This window comes from Vanessa atalanta, chromosome 19 (genome assembly GCF_905147765.1).
Source record: "Vanessa atalanta chromosome 19, ilVanAtal1.2, whole genome shotgun sequence".
NCBI lineage: Eukaryota > Metazoa > Arthropoda > Insecta > Lepidoptera > Nymphalidae > Vanessa > Vanessa atalanta.
Window position 1 is genome coordinate 9475909 of NC_061889.1, and position 21752 is coordinate 9497660.

The 21752-nt window shown below is 34.1% G+C and overlaps 1 protein-coding gene across 1 annotated transcript in view; it reads right to left on the reverse strand.

Annotated features, from left to right (window-relative positions):
• Positions 1-3293: 3293 nt before the first annotated feature.
• Positions 3294-21752, reverse strand: part of LOC125071382 (neural cell adhesion molecule 2-like) — a 37030-nt gene continuing 18571 nt past the window's right edge. The window contains exons 8-13 of the mRNA XM_047681601.1: positions 18204-18377; positions 16947-17099; positions 15258-15363; positions 9331-9470; positions 6339-6454; positions 3294-3485 (exon numbers count right to left, since the gene is read on the reverse strand). Of these exons, the coding sequence (XP_047537557.1) occupies positions 3471-3485; positions 6339-6454; positions 9331-9470; positions 15258-15363; positions 16947-17099; positions 18204-18377 (704 nt within the window). The 3' untranslated portion in view covers positions 3294-3470. The remainder of the gene's footprint in view (positions 3486-6338; positions 6455-9330; positions 9471-15257; positions 15364-16946; positions 17100-18203; positions 18378-21752) is intronic.

A 21752-nucleotide genomic window follows, 5' to 3' on the forward strand; every position in this document is an offset into this window, starting at 1 on the left:
GCATGGTGGGCATTAAAATCGCCAAGAATAACGATCTCTGCGGATGGGATCTGCTGCAGCACGGAATCTGTAGCCATTTGGACGTGCTCAACCAGTCGGTCGGTTTCGGCATTACCGCTATGGGACCTATAAAGGCACGCGTAGATTCGCGGATGGTCGTCGCAGTCTACACGCAGCCAGATAATCGATAGGTCCTGCCCTTCAAGGCTGCCGAGGCGTCGAGAGCAGATATCATCTCTGACGTAAACGCACACCCCAGCTCGTGGTACAAAGGAATGTTCCAATTTGTACCCGGGGTAAGAGAGAAAAGTCGTATCGGCAGGAGAGGATATCTGGGTCTCGGTAAGAAAGAGCAAGGCCGGCTTAGCCGTCTCAAGGTGAAAGTGAACGGCGTTCAAGTTGGAGTTGAGTCCCCTTATGTTGCAGAAGTCCACGGTGAGGGTGGTAGGGGTTGCCTTATGATGCCTGCTCCACTTGCCCCGAACAGTGGCGAGCGCAAAATTGCCCCCCCCCCAGAATTCGGAGGGCAGCCTGGGCATCCCTGCTCAGGTTGTGTACGTCCTGAGCATGGATGCCCAGAGAGGGATTCTCCACCGCAGTCGCTGATGGTACCCTCCTGGGGTAATAGAACCAAATTCTGCACAACCATTATGATTTGGGGGGGAGGGGGATCGGATCTGAGAAATATTAACCATTCCTTACATCACCAATGCGCCACCAATCTTGGGAACTAAGATGTTATGTTCCTTGTGCCTGTAGTTACACTGGCTCACTCACCCTTCAAACCGGAACACAACAATACTGAATACTGCTGTTTGGTGGTAGAATATCTCATGAGTGGGTGGTACCTACCCAGACGGGCTTGCACAAAGCCCTACCACCAAGAAAAGTAAAAAGGAAGGATTTTAGGACCACTGAGGAGCTACGTTAACTTCTTTAGAATTTGTTCTTTGTATACAATGAAAACATACAACTACAAAATACAAGGCAACATACTTGCCAAATTCAAGGCTGTAGGATATATCGTTGGAATAGTTTTAACTTTTAAATATTGAAGCTCAATGTGTTTGCATTTTTTAATCTCTCGAAAGACTTTCATGAATCAAATTTGTGTGAAAAACTATGAAGAAGTTGCTTTATCTGTTGGTCAAGAATTAGTCAAGGTCAAGAAGTATCTATGATAGCACCAATGATCTCTCGACCAGCTAGTTTTTGTTTATGTTTGTATACATCTATAAAATCATTTACCCAGTTAGTCTGCAATTAGCCATATTGTCCAAAATTCGCTTCGAGGAGCCACATTGATTAATAGATAGTTTCTGCTCGAGGCTTTGCCCGTGCATGTGTGTGTGTTTAGGTGTTAGTTACATTTTTCCGGGATGATAAGTAGTCTATTTCAGACTATAACCTATATGTGTGCCTTTCATTCAGAACGGTTTATGGTTTTGTCATAATTGAAACTAAAATACCCATCCATCCAAGCTTTCGCATTTATAATGTAAGTAAGATCTAAACTTTCAAATTTAAGTTATACACAGATTACCTTAGCTTGCCTTTCTCGATGAACTGTTCTCTATTTCAAAGGTTTGACTGGAACGATTTTTTATTTTAATATTGCCCTTATTCTAAATTTATGTTGATTAACTATATCTGCAACGAACACAGATACTTAAGCGTTTCTTCGATTGCCTTTGAATGATTATCGCTAAAGTTTTTGGGCATGCGTATGATCGCCATCCCATCGAGTTATGAGAAATTGAATAATGAGTGTATATGTTTGAGTACACAGTTGCTTTGATATCACCTGAACAGTTGGCTCGTTAAGAATGGTGGTAGGGCTTTTTACAAGCCCGTCTGGGTAGGTACCACCCACTCATCAGATATTCTACCGCCAAATAACAGCACACTGTATTGTTGTGTTCCGGTGAGAAGGGTGAGTGAGCCAGTGTAATCACAGGCACAAGGGACATAACATCTTAGTTCCCAAGGTTGGTGGCGCATAGGTGATATAAGGAATGGTTAATATTTCTTACAGCGCCTTTGTCTATGGGCGGTGATGACCACTTACCATCAAGTGGCCGATATGCTCGTCCGCCAAACAATGCCATAAAAAAAAAAAAACTAAATCAATCAGAAGCACATATTCATCTTCGTCGAATCTAAATGTTGAGCAACCAATTCGTCTAACTTATAACAGTTCCGAATTCTATTCCATTCCAACATCGATAATTCTTCACAAAATTAAACCCCAGCTTAATCTTCTGTAACAAGAAACTCGAATCTATTTTGTAGAATAATTGTACTAGTACATACATGTATCAGTACATACATACGAGTATCTCGATAAGTCCCGTGACGTTTGTTAACGTTCGATCAAGCGACCGTCCGGACTTTAACTAAGGCGTTCACTTTATTGTTATTTATATATAATCACACAAATCTTTATATTTTTTTCTTTTTTATTTATCTTGTATATATTCACTACCTGTCACGTGACGTACGTACTGACTGGCGACCGCAGAATACCAGCGTTGAACTTCATTTTACAATGATATCAACATAAGCTGAGTGGTTTACCAATTTGGGCATCACATTCTCTGTGTCTTTGTTATTTTGTGTGTATATTGCTATGATCTGTAAAATGTGAATGTCCAAATAAAGATTTTTTGATTTGATTTTGATTTTATCTCACCAGTACATAAGTACGAAATTTCAGAATATGTCACTGTCACGTGTGACATACGAAGTGAATTCTTACAGAATAGCACGCCTGATTATATTTCTATCGAATCGTAATTAGTTATTGTAACTTGTTGTAAATTGTTGTGTTAATAGATTAGGAAAACGGTTAACTAGCAACGATTACGTTTCCATTCGATTGCGATAAAGTGAAAACTTCTTAGTCGAATTAGCGCCCTAGTCATGACGCATGCGTACATTACTCACATATATGTAGGTTATTATAAAATAAATTTATGTGAAATAACATAAACAATAAATAAAATTCATGTGTTATTTAAGAATCAACATTTATTTAAAGATATCATAGAATTTACATTAATTTTATTATATATTAACTATTATATAAGGGGAAGATCAATGGAATTAATACAAAAAATAATTCATAAAATTACCATACAATATTTGATTGAACCAAACACTAAAACGTTCCAAAAATATGGAAAAGAACGAGTTAAATTTGTTCAATAAATTATTCAACTTTACATCGTAACAGTTATTTTCAACATTAAAAAAAAACTGTTATTAAAAAAAAAACGAATTCAGGATATAAATCGTATAATGATTTCTTAGTTAATATATAGTTTATAATTTCCATCGACCTTCCCGTCGTTTACAATACATAATGATATGGAAGAATTTGTCTATATTCCCTTAAAATTAAATTCATTGGCAAACATTGAAATTTACAATGTATGTTATATTTACAAACGATGTTCTGAGTTCGTGTGTTATCTCTGCGGCATCTGAAATAGATAGTACGAATCAGTACACAGGAAACAAATGACAACATCTTTGTTATTCGGAACGATGCTAATTGATCACCACCGGCTATACATGGCACTAGAAATATTAGGGATAACCTTGGTACCAAGTTTACAACCAAGTAAAACTGAAAGTTTAATCAACACACCGGTTTCTAAATATAGCAAAGTCTAAGATCGAAATAGTTTATCTATTGTTATAATAAAGTTATTGTTCCTACGATATAGAATGTCTTAGAATAGAATTGCCGTTAGGGATAATATTTCAACGAAAAAGTAGAAAATATATCTTCATTTTAAAATGAAAAATTGCTGGAATACTTTGTATTCGAAGTATTTTTCAATCAAATGAAATTTAATTTCGGTTCAATCTTGTTTGCTAATAATACGACGAATAATAAATGAGAAAACAAAAAATTAAATAATACTACGCTTTTGTTATGGATCCATTCATGCACGACGGCGCGCCCTTCCACGGTGAATTATCGTCGTGCATTAGTGTGAGTGACGTTTGTACACACGAGATGTTTTAGTTTGAGTCAGATGACTAATGGAGGGGCGCACCTTCGTAATCGAACAGACCTATAGTCTGTGTATCGTGTATAGAACTCGTCATAAGAAACCAAGTTAATTCAAACTCGAAGACTTAAGTTCAGTAGGCGTTAAAGAATTAATAATAATAATAAATTATATTTATAACAGAGTTTGAACATATTAATGATTGCAAAAATATTTTTGTATCATTGAATTTCAATTAGTTGGGTGAAGTTCTATGCTCCTAGCTACGCTTTAAATTAATCTGTATTAAAGAGATTAATTACAAAGCAATTATGTATAAAATATTTTCTCTATAAGGCTTAAAATCCATTATTTACATTTATTAATTTTGAAAAGAGTGTTGCCAGTTAATTTTATTACAATTAATAAAACTAACTGGCAACACTCTTTTCAAAATTAATAAATATAAATAATGGAATTAAATTTCTACATAATTGTTTTGTTATTATATAATATCTATTAATACTTATTAAATTACTACTCAAAAATGCCTTAAAATTTATAATAATAAATTAATAAAATGTAACTTCTTGAGTATTATGTAAATGGCGTCACATACTTTAATAAAAACAAAATCTGATATCAATATAAGATATACCACGAAGGACTCAGAATGTAGCTTGCATACAATTAAAGATATTTGTTTTAGGTTATTAGTTCACGACATTACACGACATACAATTTTTATAATATAAATATACATCTACATAACTGATATTATCGTTTCAGAACGGATCTTAACTTCATATATTTGTTTTTACCAAGTACGTTTTTATTTAATCCATGTAAATAAATTAAACAATACTCTTGTATTATTAAAAACACGAAATATGAAAAAATATAATCGGTTAGCTTGCTTTAATATTTAGGTGCAATATTCGATCGAAACAAACGCACTCACGTTGTTGATGTAAAAAAAAAACTTGTATGGATTTTTATTTTAGTAAATATTTGATTCGATTTAATAATAAACTTCACGCTAGATAACATTTTGAAAATGTCGTTGTGACGCTTTCAATTCGATAGAAATTAACTGAAATTTCGTTACCTATATGTCTAATATTCTAGCTAAATTCACCCTGAGGGTCGAGCTTTGAATCGCGCCACAAGACCGACTTCAATTCCTTTGTGGCGAAAGTGCGACCGATTTACTACCGACTGGTATGCGGATGGAATTTTAGCCGAGAGCTAGTGTTCCGGCGATTCCGAGGCCGGCTGCCGGACACCGTGTCACACGACACCGACAATTCGTGTAAATTAGTAGTAAGTGTTTAATATTTATATATAGTATTCGTTGCTGCGGCTTCGCGCGCTATTTAAGGGTTGATCGATAGCCTATGTCCTTCCTTGGGCTGTAGACTTCTAAATTTCATGAAGTCCGCTTTAGTGGTTTCGCCGTGAAAACAACAGACAGACAGACAGAGTTTTCGAATTTATTATATTAGTATTGTTGTCTACTTCCAATTAAAGAACTCAATCCGCAACGACACAACAATAATAATTGCTTTAGATATATTTATTTTTATTACTTTACTGTACTTTGACAGAGTAAAAAAAATGCAGCGTCAGTCAGTGTGCTTGTACTTGACAGATTAAATAAGAATTATTAAATAATTAAATGATTAAAAAACTTTTACATTTGTATTGTATGTTTTAATCAATTCTGTAATAATAATAATAATTATTATTTACATTATTTTTTAATTGTATTGATAACATTGATGTTAAACAAGAAGCTACTGACTGACTCTACCGTTCATTATTGTGAATCATGTGATTTGTAGTGAGGCTTATGTGAGTGGAGTAAGCTCCTTATAGAACACTTTGTCCCTGGACTAGCAAGGTGTTAACTAAAGGTATGATATAATTTTGTGATAAAGTATTTTTGTTATTGCTTGTTAAGTTATTAATAAAATATTAATTGTTTAATTTTTTTGCAATTATCAAGATACAGAGTTAGTATTAATTAATACAATATTACTATTACTGCAGCCATTATTATGCATGAATAAATATTTGTGTTTATTATTGTCTTATAAACCTTAGAATATAAAAAAGTTATAAGGAAATATAAATAATTCTTAAAATATTCTAACGTAATGCCTTAAGTTAATATAAATAAATCAAACACACTCATATGCTACGGACTTTTTACTAGACGAATTTTACTAGACTTGTAAAAAAGTAGATGAAAATATTTTTTTTAAGTTTGTGTCAATGGAGTCGAGGTACCCATTACTTGATATACTAATTATTAATATAGAAACAAAACCATACCATATCATCTTCAGAAGACGGATGTGGGTGGGACTTAGTAGGCTGACTCGGTGCCTCCTTGATAGTGTAGGTTTTGTTGTCACTGGATTCCAATACCACGCGTGGTGGCTCACTCTCTAAACAACATATTATGCATTTATTATATAATATATTATTTTCTAATATTTTAATATTTAATATGAAACCTTAATAAGCTTAAGATTAAATTAAAAAAAAAAAATCATATTATACTTTATGTAGGCTTTTAAAAGCACTTTTGAAACGTAATTTTACAAAACTTATTGAGTGAAGCTATCACCGGTTCGGAATGTAGATTCTTACGAGAAGAACCGACAACAAAATCAGTAGTTACTCTTTTCCAACATTTAAACTACAAAGTTATGTTAGCATATTACATTATATATATGTATATATATATAATACACTTAAATGTGTGTTTAATATAGGATATATTTCATGGAAGTTAGCAAATATTAGCTCCACGCTTTTATATCATCTATATAATCTTATATTGAATAACGTAATCGTTAGAAGAACATATCTATAAAATTTTAAATGCCTGACCTGGGAATTGAACACTGGACCTTCAGCACGCCAACTCTTTTGGCCACAAGACTTACAACTTATAACATAAAAGTATACTCTCCACAGTTAAGGAAAGACAATCTTTATCGTACATAGAAAAATAAAATGATCCGTGCAATCAACAACGATCTTTCGGAGAGAGAAGTAACTCAGACATTAAACAACTTCAACTCACTTTAATGTCATATTTCATACTAATGTGTCGTATGGCATCATTTTAGGGTAACGTTACAGACATTGAATCAGTCTACATTTCACAAAAGAGAGCTGTCCGGTCTATTAATCTTGGAGCTAGAGATGATCTTAGGGATGTTTGTAACAAAGTAGGAATACTTAAAGTTGAGTCTCAATATATACACAACAATGTTATTTATATTCACACTAACATCAATCACGATATGTTTTTAACCGTCAGTAATTTAATTACACGTCAGTTTTATCAATAGACCCCCCGATGTTCCTTTACAGAACTTCAATAATAGGTCAAATCAAATCAAATTCCTTTAATCAATATTAAAGCATTACACATACTTATTGTTAAACACAACACTATCAGCAGTTCGGAAAAGAATGAAGGACCGACGAAAGACAAAAAGCGGGTTTTTTGTCAATTTGTAAATATTTCCAAGTATTATATATAAAAATAATATCCAGGAGGCGATCGTAGATTATTAGAAGCAGCCAATATCTTGAATTCTTTAAATATGGTACCCATTGGTGATTTGATCCAAGGGTTTCGTCTGAAAGTGATGAGTGTACTGTCCAAATTCTTATAAAACTTCTATAAACTGATAATAAAGGGGTTTGTATTTTGTATTTACAACTACTACAATTAAGTAAGTTCATGTTTTAATGTATCGGATTTAGTCTTTAGTTGCTGTTGTTGATCGTTAGAAGTTCATGAAGTTTTTAACTTTTCACGCTAAATACAAAAAACTTACACAGCAGTATTCAGTAACATCATTCACTTGCAAAGATTCTGTATTTAGTGGTCGTTAAAAATAGATATAACTTCTTGTTTCGGTCGCGATGACAATTGTCTACGGCGACTACCCAACTATGCAAGACATTAAATTCAATCACTATTCCTAAACTTCAATGAATCGATAGGATATTCAATCCATCAGAAATCAATCAGAAAGAGTTTAGATGCATGATCTTCAGTGCTTATTGAGGGATGGCCGTATTAAAATATCAAAATACCAGACACCAGACAGTCAATGATGATTGCTTGACCGATTAACCCAATTAATGTTATTACTCCAAAATGAGGTGTAAAATCAGGATATTGGATTTGGACTCTTGGAAGTTAGCTACTTAACAACTAATTATGAAGGACTTTGCCAACTTTAGATTGACTTCTAATTTTTAAAATCGTATCAAATTTAAATAAGCCAAGATTGCCTAGCGGATAGAATGAGTGCATCTCAACCGATGATCGTGGGTTCAAAGCCACTACAAAATTTTCATGTACTTAATTTGTGTTTATAATTCATTTCTGCTTAGTGAAGGAAAACATCGTGAGGAAACCTGTATGTGTATAATTTTAATGAAGTTTTGCTAAAAGGAGCAGTGTGTTGGAATAAACTCCAAACTTTCTGCCCAAAGAGAGATGAGGCTTAGCCTTTTGTTTTTTTAGGTACCCATACTATTTTCCAATGACAAAGAGGGATAAATAAAAAAACGTTAAATTCTCATATTCCATGAGACTTGCTAATGTCTTCGCTATATTTTGTCCTTGAAAAAGCTATTAATCTGTAAATATTTAGTCTCCATCCCTCCTAATATAACCCTAATCCATTTAACAACATAGATCCACTTTAATTTTACTTCTGAAGTTGCGATAACAACTTCGCCGACATTCAAAACGCGACGATACGCGAATCCATAATTAATACCATTAATTTTTTTAGATCTCGACCAAGATTTATGTCAATTCAAGGTCAAACTTGTTTATTTTACAAATGACTTGATAACAGAAAGCATAGTTAAGATACATCATATTAAAAGTATACTAGTGGGTCTCCTGCAAAACTTCGCGTTTTTTCAAAAAATTTTTTAGCAAGTTCGAAACCTGTGACAGGGTTTTTTTTCATTTCATTGTAAGCTACAAGTCACTTTTTTAAATTTGGCGCCAAAATAATGAAACCTCTTTTAAATGAAATTTTTAATATCAAATAGTATACACTAGTTTAGTTAGAATGTTTACGTTTTTATTTTTTTCTTTACGGCCGTAGTACCACTCTCTAACCGGTTAGTAACTTTTTCCCGCTCTTTAAACATAATTCTTTGTTAAATCGTAAATCAAAATGAGACCATAACCGACTTTTTTATGTGCAGCTATCGTCCCATAATCACTGGGACAAAAATCAGCTTACGCAATTAATATATAAGATTAGTTACTCACCGGCTTTAGGGTTCAATATATCTGGTTTTCTTTCCAATTTGTCCGATGCTGGATATGCGATCAGATATCTTCTACCGTTCGCGTCCACTTGAACCACGCTCTGTGATGGTCGCTTACTGCTTGTCGTCGTTTCGTTCCGCCTGTCACGAGAATCAAGAATAATATTTTTTTAATTCGTCTGGCAACATTTTAATTTTAAATTATATTCTATATGCATTTTTTTTTTGTTTTTTTAAATGATTTCGTCCTGATCGGTGCCCGGTTGCCCACGGTTGATGTTAATGGAGTCCAGCCACGTACACAAGATTTATTCACTCCCTATTCCCTCTCCTATTCACCCCCACTCTCATAATCTGACAGATCGGCAAATCCAACATTACCGGAAAGAGTTTAGCTTTAGAACCTTTATGACCTGCACGGGACTTCCAGACTCAGGGTTGCGAATTGGTGCTAGATGGCTCAGTAGTTAGAACGCGTGCTTCTTAACTGATGATTGCGGGTTCAAACCCAGACAAGCACCAGTGCATTAAACCTGCATGTGTCTAATTTCAATGACATTCTGCCACATGTGTATCCACCAACCCGCATTGGAGCAGCGTGGTGGAAAATGCTCCAAAAAGGAGAGGAGGCCATGGCCCAGCAGTGGGAAATTTACAGGCTGTTAATGCAATTGCTGACGGAGAGTTTTTCGTTAGTAAAAACTCAATGACTTTTTTATGGGCCTGGACTGTAGATCCAGGACCTCGGGATTTGGGGAATTATATCTAACAACTAGACCAAAGATACGATCAGATTTTTTTTCAAAGTAAGTATATGATCCATTCAATTAGATGATTAGACTTGCTATAAAACTAAGATTTTATGTTCTCTACGCCTGTACTTACAACATTGTAAACTTAATATAATGTGAGTCACCCACTCATCAGATATTGTACCACCAGTCAGCAATGTATGAATTTTTAAGTTTCGGTTTAAATGGTGAGTGAGCCAGTGTAAGTTCAGGCATAGGGGACAGAAAGCCTTAGTTCTCCAACAATATAATAAAAAAAAGTATATTTCGAGCTGTACCATTTACCCGTAAAGTCAAAGCTTACCACCAAGTAAACACTTAATTTAAGTAGGCTCTTACAAAAACATTAGAAGGTGAAATTAAAATTTTGAATAGCAGTTGTTTCCGAATGCAGATTCTACTACAAGAACGCAAAAGAAACTCATTAGTGAATCTTTTCCAACACTAAAATCACAGTATGTTAATTAAATAGAACTTTTGTTATTTATTCTGTATGAAAATCAACATATGCTAACTATATGCTTTTAAATCATCTATATAATATTTAGATACCGGTTAGTAGCACTCATTTAGTATCTTCGCAATCTATGTGATACTTCAGATCATTGTATAGATCTATTGACTCACGCGTAACACTCTCCCCCCTTCCCTCAAATTATCGGCGTTCATTAGTATGGGTGACGCTCGCGCCTACAAATGTCTTAGTGTGCGTGAGTTGACTAATGTAAGAATCAACCGAGCAGCAGAAAAATAAAAATTCAATTATATTTGTTAATGCATGCCAATAATTTAATATACAACAATATAGAAAATTCTTCTTATAACATATGCAAAATATTTTATAATCAGGTTTTGGGGATGTAATTTCCAATTTTTGTGTTATATTATGAGTTCGTTGAACGTCAAGTGCAGGTAACGAACTCAATTTTAAACAACTCGATAAATGAGAAGTGCCGTTCCGTTCTGTGTATTGCTATAAATGAAACCTATTTACTAGCTTAATATTACCAGTTTTATATAATAAATTATTATATCAACTCCAGTTTTGAAATATTATTTACCCAAAAGAACTTTGTACAGGTAACTGACACATGAAAACATAAATATAAAAGTAATAGGACACCCGGTAGTAATGAATTTCTCAAAATAAATGTATAAATAATTGGTTTTAAAAAAAAAAGGAAAAAAAATGTATATTAGTTAGTGTGGGCCACGTCTTCAAAGAAGGAGACTAGCTCGAAGATTTTGATGTTCAGTAATAACATAAAATATAAAACGCCAAAATGTATTAAAGTCGAATTAAAAAATAGGCACGGGCAACTGTGATCTCGTGGATGTTGCTCAATTATAAGAAAAACATTGTCTTCTCAATTTCAAGTCAATATTTTTTTAAAATAAAAGAGTAATAATATTTCCAATTCGTTTATCATAACGTGATAAAATTGATTCACTAAAACAAAGATCATTTATTTGACTCGATAAAAAACTTGACAGACGTTATATACGAATGTAAATAATAGCCTTTATTTACATTCGTATTTGCACGGAATTTGCTGTGATACGAAAACAAAAATATTAAGCTCTCTTCACACATGTGAAACACCGTTATGTTTCAGGATACACGTAACGCAAATACGCAAGCTACGACAATCACATACTCGTATGGACAAATATTTGTTCTTAACGGAATTGAACTATTTACACAGTGAAGTGTACTGCATCTAACGTCTATTTAGTAGTCCTGTAGTTTTTTCTCGATGTGTTGAAAAAGTCGTTCCTTTTTAGGGCTCCGTAGCCAAATGCCAAAAAATGGAACCCTTATAGATTCGTCATGTCTGTCTGTCTGTCCGTATGTCACAGTCACTTTTTTCCGAAACTATAAGAGTTATACTGTTGAAACTTGGAAAGTTAATGTATTCTGTGAATCGCATAAGATTTTCCCACAAAAATGGAAAAAAATCAATAAATTTGCAACCACGCAAACTTCCAACCAAAGTTGGTTTAACTATAAACTAATAATGGCAATTTTATTTCGTTATATATAAGGGTATAAGATAATACCCTTATCTGACCCGTGAAAGTAATAATTAGTAGGAGTGGTAAGGCTTTGTGCAAGCCCGTCTGGGTAGGTACTTACCACTCATAAAATATTCTACCGCCAAATAGCAGTACTCATTATTGTTGTGTTCCAAGTAATCACAGAACAGATGATTTATAAACATAAATTAAGTTCATTAAAAATCGAATCCTCAATCAATCGGTTAGATTTACGTGGTCTAACCATTAAATTTAATGCCATTTAATGTAACAACCATTTAATGTATACTCCTATATATGAATGTAGTACATAAACTAGTAATTCTATAAATAAGTACTAAAATCTTCAAAAGTAATTTTAATAATTTGACGTATTTTGTATAATCCTTATTATTTGATTTAAACGATTTTTCAAGTTTTTGTAACAGATTTTTAAGTCCGCTTTAAAGTTATTGAATAGGGCAAGTAATTAAATGGGAATAATGGGAAAAGTATCAAAGGTTATTTTGACAGCATAGTATCAAGGTATTACTGGAAACTAGGTCTTTGGTTGTCCTTGGGGTTCAAGTTTGCTTCATACCAACTTTTATTAAATTTAGTTCAGTGGTTTAGGTTTGACACTGTAACAGACAGACAGATTTACTTTTGCATTAATAATATTAGTATAGACATACGTCATTATTATTTGGTCAGTGGAATTATACAATCAGTTGACTTACTAGTGGATCAACGGTGAAACTTCGCGTCAAAAGATTTTCTAGAAATTTCGAAACCTATCTAAATAAGGTTTTATTTAGATTTTATTTTATGATGAAAATTATGAAACTTATTTAAATGAAATCAATCAAATATACATCAGTTAAGTTAGAATTGGAGTTGGTCGAAATAAATTTACTTTAATTTCGTCTACGTTTTTAATTTTTTTTTCTTATACAGACGTAGTGCCCTCTAACCGGCCAGTAACTTATTCCGCTCTCTAAAATTAATTCTTTTTGCTGGCTGGCTTACGCTATTAATATACATATAAGATGTATCTATTTTACGTTTGATTTTTATTTGAAGAACAAAAAACAAAATTATATATTTTGATAACCCGCACGCTGATTGCTAACTAAAATTAAATTTTCTGTGAAATACATTTTTGAGTGTGCCCAATATTGCATTACTCGTTGATCAATAAAGGTAATTTGCTACTCAAAACATCATCCGGTAGCTTGCGAGGCTAAATATGACACGTAAAATGAAAAGCAAAATTTTCAAAATAAAGCAATTTGAGTATATCGTATTTTCATCACGGTGGCGCGGTCAGCCGCTGACCGAAACGATGCGGCGTTTGAAAAAATATGAATATTCTGAACTAAAAGTCTGGTCATTTTTGTCAATAATTTTATATCTATACTAATAATCGCGAAAGGCGACTTTGACGACCTCCGTGTTCGAGTAGTGTGTACACCGGTTTCATGGGTACGCCACTCCGAGGTCCCGGGTTCGATCCCCGGCCGAGTCGATATAGAAAAAGTTCATTAATTTTCTATGTTGTCTTGGGTCTAGGTGTTTGTAGTACCGTCGTTACTTCTGATTTCCAAAACACAAGTGCTTTAACTACTTACATTGGGATCAGAGTAATGTATGTGATGTTGTCTAATATTTATATTTATGAAGCTCTGTCTGTCTGTCTGATTCTCTTTCACGGTCAAACAGCTGAACCGATTGATGAAACTCCGACGAACAGCCCCTTAAACGCGAGCGAAGACGCGGTTGACAACTAGTATCGTATATGTGTCGCTTATTCTTAAAAATAATAAGTATAAATTTGGTTTATTTTTTTCTTATGCAATCATTGCTACCTTTTGCCGTATTTTGTATAATTCTTATTATTTAATTGTTTAATATTCATCTCTAAGGACAGACTAAGGGAATTTGACTGACTCGTTGGTCTAGTGGCTAGATATAAAGCCCCTTTACAAACCCCAGGTCGAGTCAATAAAAATTTGTGGGTTTTCTGTCTAAAAGTGCCGATCAGCCCCGAGTTTCGAAGTTGGAAGCGTGTTCCGTACCTCGAAAAGTAAGTAAAGCCGTTGGTCCTTCGTCTGAGTTCTTTCTGGTCGTGTCGAATACGCCGTCTCATTCGATTTTGAGAGGGAACAGAAAGTACACCTGCCACCTTGTTTGCGCACACACTTATGCGTTTTTCTAATTTAATGGTATATCTTATTGGTTTTATTAATTATTATTTATTATATAATAGTAAAAAAATTATTATAATTTTTACGCCTAATCATTGATTATTATGTTTAATTTATATTTTTAATATATATTGTGCAATGTGATAGTGCATGGTGAGCATTAGCATTAGCATTAGTAGCCTGTAAATTTTCCCACTGCTGGGCTAAAGGCCTCCTCTCCCTTTGAGGAGAAGGTTTGGAGCATATTCCACCACGCTGGTCCAATGCGGGTTGGTTACACATGTGGCAGAATTTCGTTGAAATTAGACATATGCAGGTTTCCTCACGATGTTTTCCTTCACCGCCGAGCACGAGATGAATTATAAACACAAATTAAGCACATGAAAATTCAGTGGTGTCTGCCTGGGTTTGAACCCGAAATCATTGGTTAAGATGAACGCGCTCTAACCACTGGGCCATCTCGGCTCATGGTGAGACTACCTGTAAATAGTAGAACATTTGCCAAGATAATTTTGAAACGTATTTTTTTTTTATTTTGATATGATATTTTGTGTATCTACTGTTGGTTGTTCTGCGTATTTGACTAGATCCCCTGAGATTGCCTACCGTGACCGATATCGATCAGAACCTCATCATCAAGGGTGAAAAAATACGGAGCTGCCTAATATATAATAAATAAACTGGTATAGTTTATTGTTACTTATTTATAAATATACACAAATTAAAACCTTTGTTGTGATAGAATACCAACCAATTACATACCATAATACAGAAAAGTAAAAAGTCGTTATAGCCTTTTTCTGATTGTCCTGATAAATTTTTCGTCGAACTAATGAAAAATCTTAGATCTACAGGTAGACTTTAAAAAAGTATTGGTATTTGAAAAATTATTCCATTTTTGAATTTGGACTTACTTTCGTAGAACCAGCACCAAGATGACAGCACTGACAGTAAGAACAACAGCTGCGCCAGCTATTGCAGCTGCAGCAGGAATTTTTGACATCGCTCGTGTTGTGTCTTCTGTTAAAAGAGACAAACGTTACTTAAATATACAAACTGATCCCGTACTGGAAGCCAGATTTGATTTGTCATTGAGTTTTGCAGAGTTGCAAATGCCACCTGATGGTAAACAAAATTGCCATTGACATTGACACTATAAGAAATATTAACCGTCCCGTACATCGTCAAGGAGCCATCGACCTTGGAAACTAAGATGTGATTATGTAATCACACTGAAAACTGCATATACATACGCATATACAGACAGCTCCAGACCTTCTGCTGTAAAAGAGAGAAGTGTTTTTGCCCTGAGTGGAATAACTCATAAGGCTTGTTATTTTACTTTAGTAAAAAAAAGGCCCTTAAATAAATTTTATACATATGTACTTTTAAGACAAATATTTTATTTATATTAAATGGAATAATATTACAACAGTAATTTCAGATTACTTTAATTTTTAGCTAAAGTGGTATAAAATGGCAAAATAGTATTAATTCAGATAAAATCTTAGATTAAGATACAGTTAAAGAAACTGTCGCATCTCAAAGTCAAGTCTGTAATGATCCAAAGCCCAAGTTGGACTAAAGCATATTTGAAAATAAGGCTTGGATCTTATTCCGCCGTGCTGATCCAACGCGAGTTTGTACATAACAAATTGGAACACAACCAAATTAAACCTAGACGCGACTTAAAATAAAACATTAAAGTTTTAACATGCATTTCGAAATCTGAAATTAATCTGACGCAAGCAAACGAAGTTACAAAGTGAATCCAATACGTGTATTAAAATATACTGTAGCTTATCTATAAGTAGAACTAATTCAGTCCCGCAAGTACCTTCCCGGGCAGCAATAGCCGAGCATACGTTATACGTCCACTCCCACGGGAAACGAAAACAGGATTACTATTATACGATACAACATATGGCTGTATTGTTGAGTTGCAAATTGCAAACGAAATGGGATTACGCGAAACGTTAACGGATTAATTTTTATTAGATTAAAATTTAGATTTTTGAATTGCGGAATTGAGAGAATTATATTTATAGAAAACCTCATTGGATGTTGGCTGAAATGGGGGAATATGAAACATGTACGTTATGCGATTTTGACTCCTATGGTACATGAGCAACATTTAGATATTACTGTATAATTCCATACTCATCTAAATCTTTCATTCTATTTATGATCAGATACTTGACATTTTAGCTTAAATATTATTTATTTTGGACAGATTTGTGATATTAACAGAGAGGCAAATCTTCGAATGAAGGTCCTTGATCAACTCCAATTAAAAGTGCAAAAATGGTATCCGAATGTGTAATCTATAAATTATCTACTCGTGTATCTGTTATTATTCTGGCTAAATAATCCTTTAACTGAAACGGTTTAAGAATAACTGACGAGTGTAGTCTATATATATTGGCTGTGATAATTTTAATGGTCAATTTAAATTAACAAATAGAATAAATATTGCAAATTTGTGCTCAACTACTAGTTCCATTCATATAACAATAATATCAATAAACTTTGAAAACTGTAAAAAAATATCAAATGAAATTAGTCGAGTAATACTACAACATTGGTCTTGGAGATCAGCTTACCAATATGTTTCGCAGCGTCTTTATACACGAGATCTCGAATGAGAACTGGATCGGAAACACCCTTGCTATTCCTGGCGCTGACTGTCAGCATTTCGTCTTCAGATAAGGCTTCAAGTTCCGACCAGCTCACGTTTAGCCATACTGTGTGGAAATCTGAAATAATTCGTTTCAATCACAAATCTTCGAATATCTTTGCCATGATTTCATGTTGTTAAGACAATTCTAATTTAATACAAAGAAATTATGAAGGAATTATTATTACTACAATATTCCTATTCAATCCTTCTTTTAAGCTTATCACTAGTGTTAGGAGTGGGGACGACAATAGCCCAAGTGGTAAGGATCGATCCTGCGACTTTTTACATCGCTAGGCGGCCCGTAAAGCATTACGCTATTAACGCTTAAATCTCTATTATTATTTTTTATTTTAAAGACGTAGTAGTTCGTGGGTTTCGACGAAAACCACAAACTACATTTAGAACAATCCGAAGGATATAGATTATACATAAATAAACGCCTAACACCGAATAGCTCTACCTAGAATTGCTCCAGCATTGTTGCTTGTATTTGGATACAAAACAAATCCATACTACAAAAAATTATGTTATGGTTGATATAATAGTATTAATCGTGATCAGAGTGAGGGTACAACTTGTAGCCATAAAAGCAGTGCTGTAATCAGTAACTGGTTCATTCAGTCAAAATAATACATTATCAAAATGAATAATTTGCCGAAAAATTGTGATCCCATGGAAAATTTATCTGCAACACGTTCAAATTTTAAGTCATGTTTGGGACAACAATATAAGAATATTAACCATACTGCTCCATGTGATGCATCTTTATTATTTTTTAATACAAAAAAGTCTTAAATAGGATCAGTGCTATTAAGCAGCAGTCTCCCACTAATAAATTATCAGCGTTTTTAGTCTCAACCTTACCTGAATACCAATATGTTCCAATAGTTACGAGACATGAATCTTAACCGCTGATAATGTTTCTGAGTTTAAACCCGGGGCAAGTACTAATTAATTAATCAGCATTATTTGAATTTATAATTAATCTCGTGCTCGGCAATGAAGGGACAAATCGTGAAGAAAGTTGTACGTGATCGATTAGAATCTTCAACTTGTATCCACTAAGCCGCATTTGAGCAGTATAATGAAGTTAGTTCCAAACCCTCTCCTCAAAAGGGAGAGGTTGCTTTTGCCCAGCAGTGGGACGTTAACAGGCTGTAACTTCTTTTACATTACTAACCTGATTTCCCAGCAGTAGTATTCACGAGAATTTTGCTCGTGTCGCCAACAATTTCCAGCACAAAATGCTGGCTGAGTCCACCATCGTAGCCAGCTAAGCACCGCACAGTTAGGAAGGTTTCGTCTTTCTTCACGGTCCGCTTCGCTGTGCAGTTCCTTGGCGGGGACGGACGAGCTGAAAGATTAAATCTTTTAACATCTCTTAGTGTAAAGTTTCTTGTTAGGTCTTTTCAGAATCTACATTTAAAGTCAGTGGTAGTGTTGTATTTACAGTCCATCAAACCATAATATACTTTACTAGCTACTTGTCCCGGCTTCGCACGGATACAATAAGGATCTATATATAATTTTTAGATTAAAGTACAAACATGAAAAAAAAAAGAAAAAACATCCAGCTAGGAAATTTGAAATTTTTTTATTTATTTTACTATAATATGCATACATACACACAAACCTTCATTTTGCATCATTCTAATTTTTTTTTATTGATGAAAGCCGCATTGAAATCCGTTGCATAGTTTAAAAGATCTAAGGTTCTAATCTAAACTATATCATATAGAGATTCAACAACTTGGTGGTAGGGCTTTGTGCAAGCACGTCTGGGTAGGTACCACCCACTCATCAGATATTCTACCGCCAAATAACAGTACTCTGTATTGTTGTATTCCGACTAGAAGGGTGATTGAGCCAGTGTAATCACAGGCACAAGGGACATAACATCTTAGTTCCCGAGGTTGGTGGCGCATAGGTGATGTAAGGAGTGGTTAATATTTCTTACAGCCTCTTTGTCTATGGGCGGTGGTGACCACTTACCATCAAGTGGCCCATATGCTCGTCCGCCAACCAATGCCATAAAAAAATACAGGACAATTTAAGTAACTATATTTGCAAAAAAGTAGTTTTTTGATGACATCCTCCATTCCCTTTTCTTTTATAATAAATACTATTAAAATCTATGATCGTGGCCCATATCATGTAGATTTTATTGGTGAAATATTTCATTGGATTGATTATCAACAAAATACAGCTAATTGTAAAACAATAATAGATAAGTAGCCATGTTACGATAAGAGACCAAAAGTAAAACAAATGATTAAGATAAATTAAAAACATATGTACACCTACATACTATTATATATATGAAACTATTTTATATAATAAATATTGTTATACGAAATGTATATTTTTGTTTATGAAATCAGCTGTTTTTTATATTTGCTACCACATAACTCCGTCATTTATAAATGTATTTGTAGACATAACATCTTAGTTCACAAGGTTGGTGGCGCATAGGTGATGTAAGGAATGGTTAATATTTCTTACAGCGCCTTTGTCTATGGGCGGTGGTGACCACTTACCATCAGGTGGCCCATGTGCTAGTTCGCCAACCGATGCCATAAAAAAAAAGTACACTTTTACAAGAAAATCGTTACACGATTACATTAAATTTAAAGTTACTATTGGTTCGTGAATGGACCAAAAGTTTATTTATAATATTTATTTCAAATAATTTATATAAAAGTAAAGAAATAGGCCCATTCAAATGCAAATTTCTTTATTCAATACAGAGCACTTACTTATTGATAGTCAAAGTAGAAACAACTATTGAAAGAACTTGAATCGCTTTTGTTTCCAGTTTTAAAAAGTTGCCCGACTTTACTAGAAAACATTTTAATAAATTAGAAAATAAACCCGGGACCAATCTCTATTAAAAACTTAAGCCATACACGAAGTAATATCATATTGTTATATGCTATAATTTGTAATTACTATGTTGCCCCATGGGTCATTAGTTTTTTTCACATTACATCACATTAGCAGCCTGTAAATTTACCACTGCTGGGCTAAGGAATGCTCTCCCTTTGAGGAGAAGGTTTGGAGCATATTTAACCACGCTGCTCCTATACGGGTTGGTGGAATACAAATGTGGCAAAATTTCGTCGAAATTAGACACATGCAAGTTTCCTCACGATGTTTTACTTCACCGCCGATAATGAGATGAATTATAAACTCAAATTAAGCACATGAAAATTCAGTGGTGCTTGCCTGGGTTTGAACCCGAAATCATTGGTTAAGATGCACGTGTTCCACTAGGCCATCTCGGCTCTCTTAGTTTTTTTAATATGGAAATTTTTTAATACATTCATGATATCTAGTACAACGACTCTCGTAAATGAGAAATCATACAACATTTCGAAAAGGTTTTAGTTTTTGAACCTCTAATGGTGACGATTTTAAGTGTAATTTTATTGAATTACGAATCATATATCTTGAGTAAAACGTCTTAATAAATCGATAATGTTCTTTGACGTAATAATTTTATTTATTAATAAACAAAGTTAAAAACGTCCGGTTAAATGTAGTGCTTAGCATAGCGTTCGAATTCGTTAAAGTATAAATTTTAATAATATGAATGTCGTGGTAGATGCGCACTCATAAGATTATATTCTACGGCCAAGTAGCAATATTTATTTAAGACAAATAACATAAGAATTGATAACATTAAGTGCTTAAATATATTTACAAATATGAATTATAAAAAGTTACTGTATAAGTCTAGACCGCGTGGAATGGTGGCAAGAATGATAGCAGCATTGCCCCGTTGAATCGCAATTCCGATCCTCTGGGCTAAAAACGAACCAGTCCTCCTGTCACCAGTGGAGGCAATAAGGCGAGGTGTTATTACCCCAAGGGCCAAGTGTTTCGACAGGTATTAAAATATATAAATAAGTTAATAAATTGCAATACTTTGAAATGTTTTCTTCCGGTTCGAAGGGTGAGTCAGCCAGTTTAACTACACGAGGGAATAACAACTTAGTTCCCAAAGTTGATGGCGCATTGGCGATGTAATGAATGGTTAATCTTTCTCCCAGCGTCAATGTACATGGAGAGTGGTCAAAATCAAAATCAAAATTTACTTTATTCAAGTAGGCTTTTACACTTTTGAATCGTCATTCAACAAACTTTATTAATTGAAGCTACCACCGGTTCGGAATGTAGATTCTACCGAGAGCAACCGGCAAGAAACTCAGTAATTATACACCATAACATATTAACAACATATAACATTTATATATCGTTAGAGACTAGCCCTAACTTCCAATACGGTGCTACGTCATAGGATATCATAATGAATTATATCATTAATAATATCACATAATAATAATAATAATAGTAAACCAAACCAAACCAAATAGTAAATATATAGCAAACCCGTAGTACTAAGTACTGAGAATCGCAAGGGGGTATGGAAGAGCAAGGAGTTACATGGACGCTTCTATCGGGCCCTTCATGGACCCGATGTGGACTTTATGGCGTCCATATCTTGGCTACGGTTCGGTAACCTATTCGGTGAAACCGAAGGTTTTGTCTGTGCAATTATGGACGAAGTTATCATGACGAACAATTACCGGAAGTATATTGTGAGGGATGGCACGGTGGACATATGTCGGGCGTGTCACACTCCGGGCGAATCCCTTAGACATATTATTTCTGGTTGTTCTCGTCTTGCTAACGGAGAGTATTTGCACAGGCATAATCAAGTGGCCAA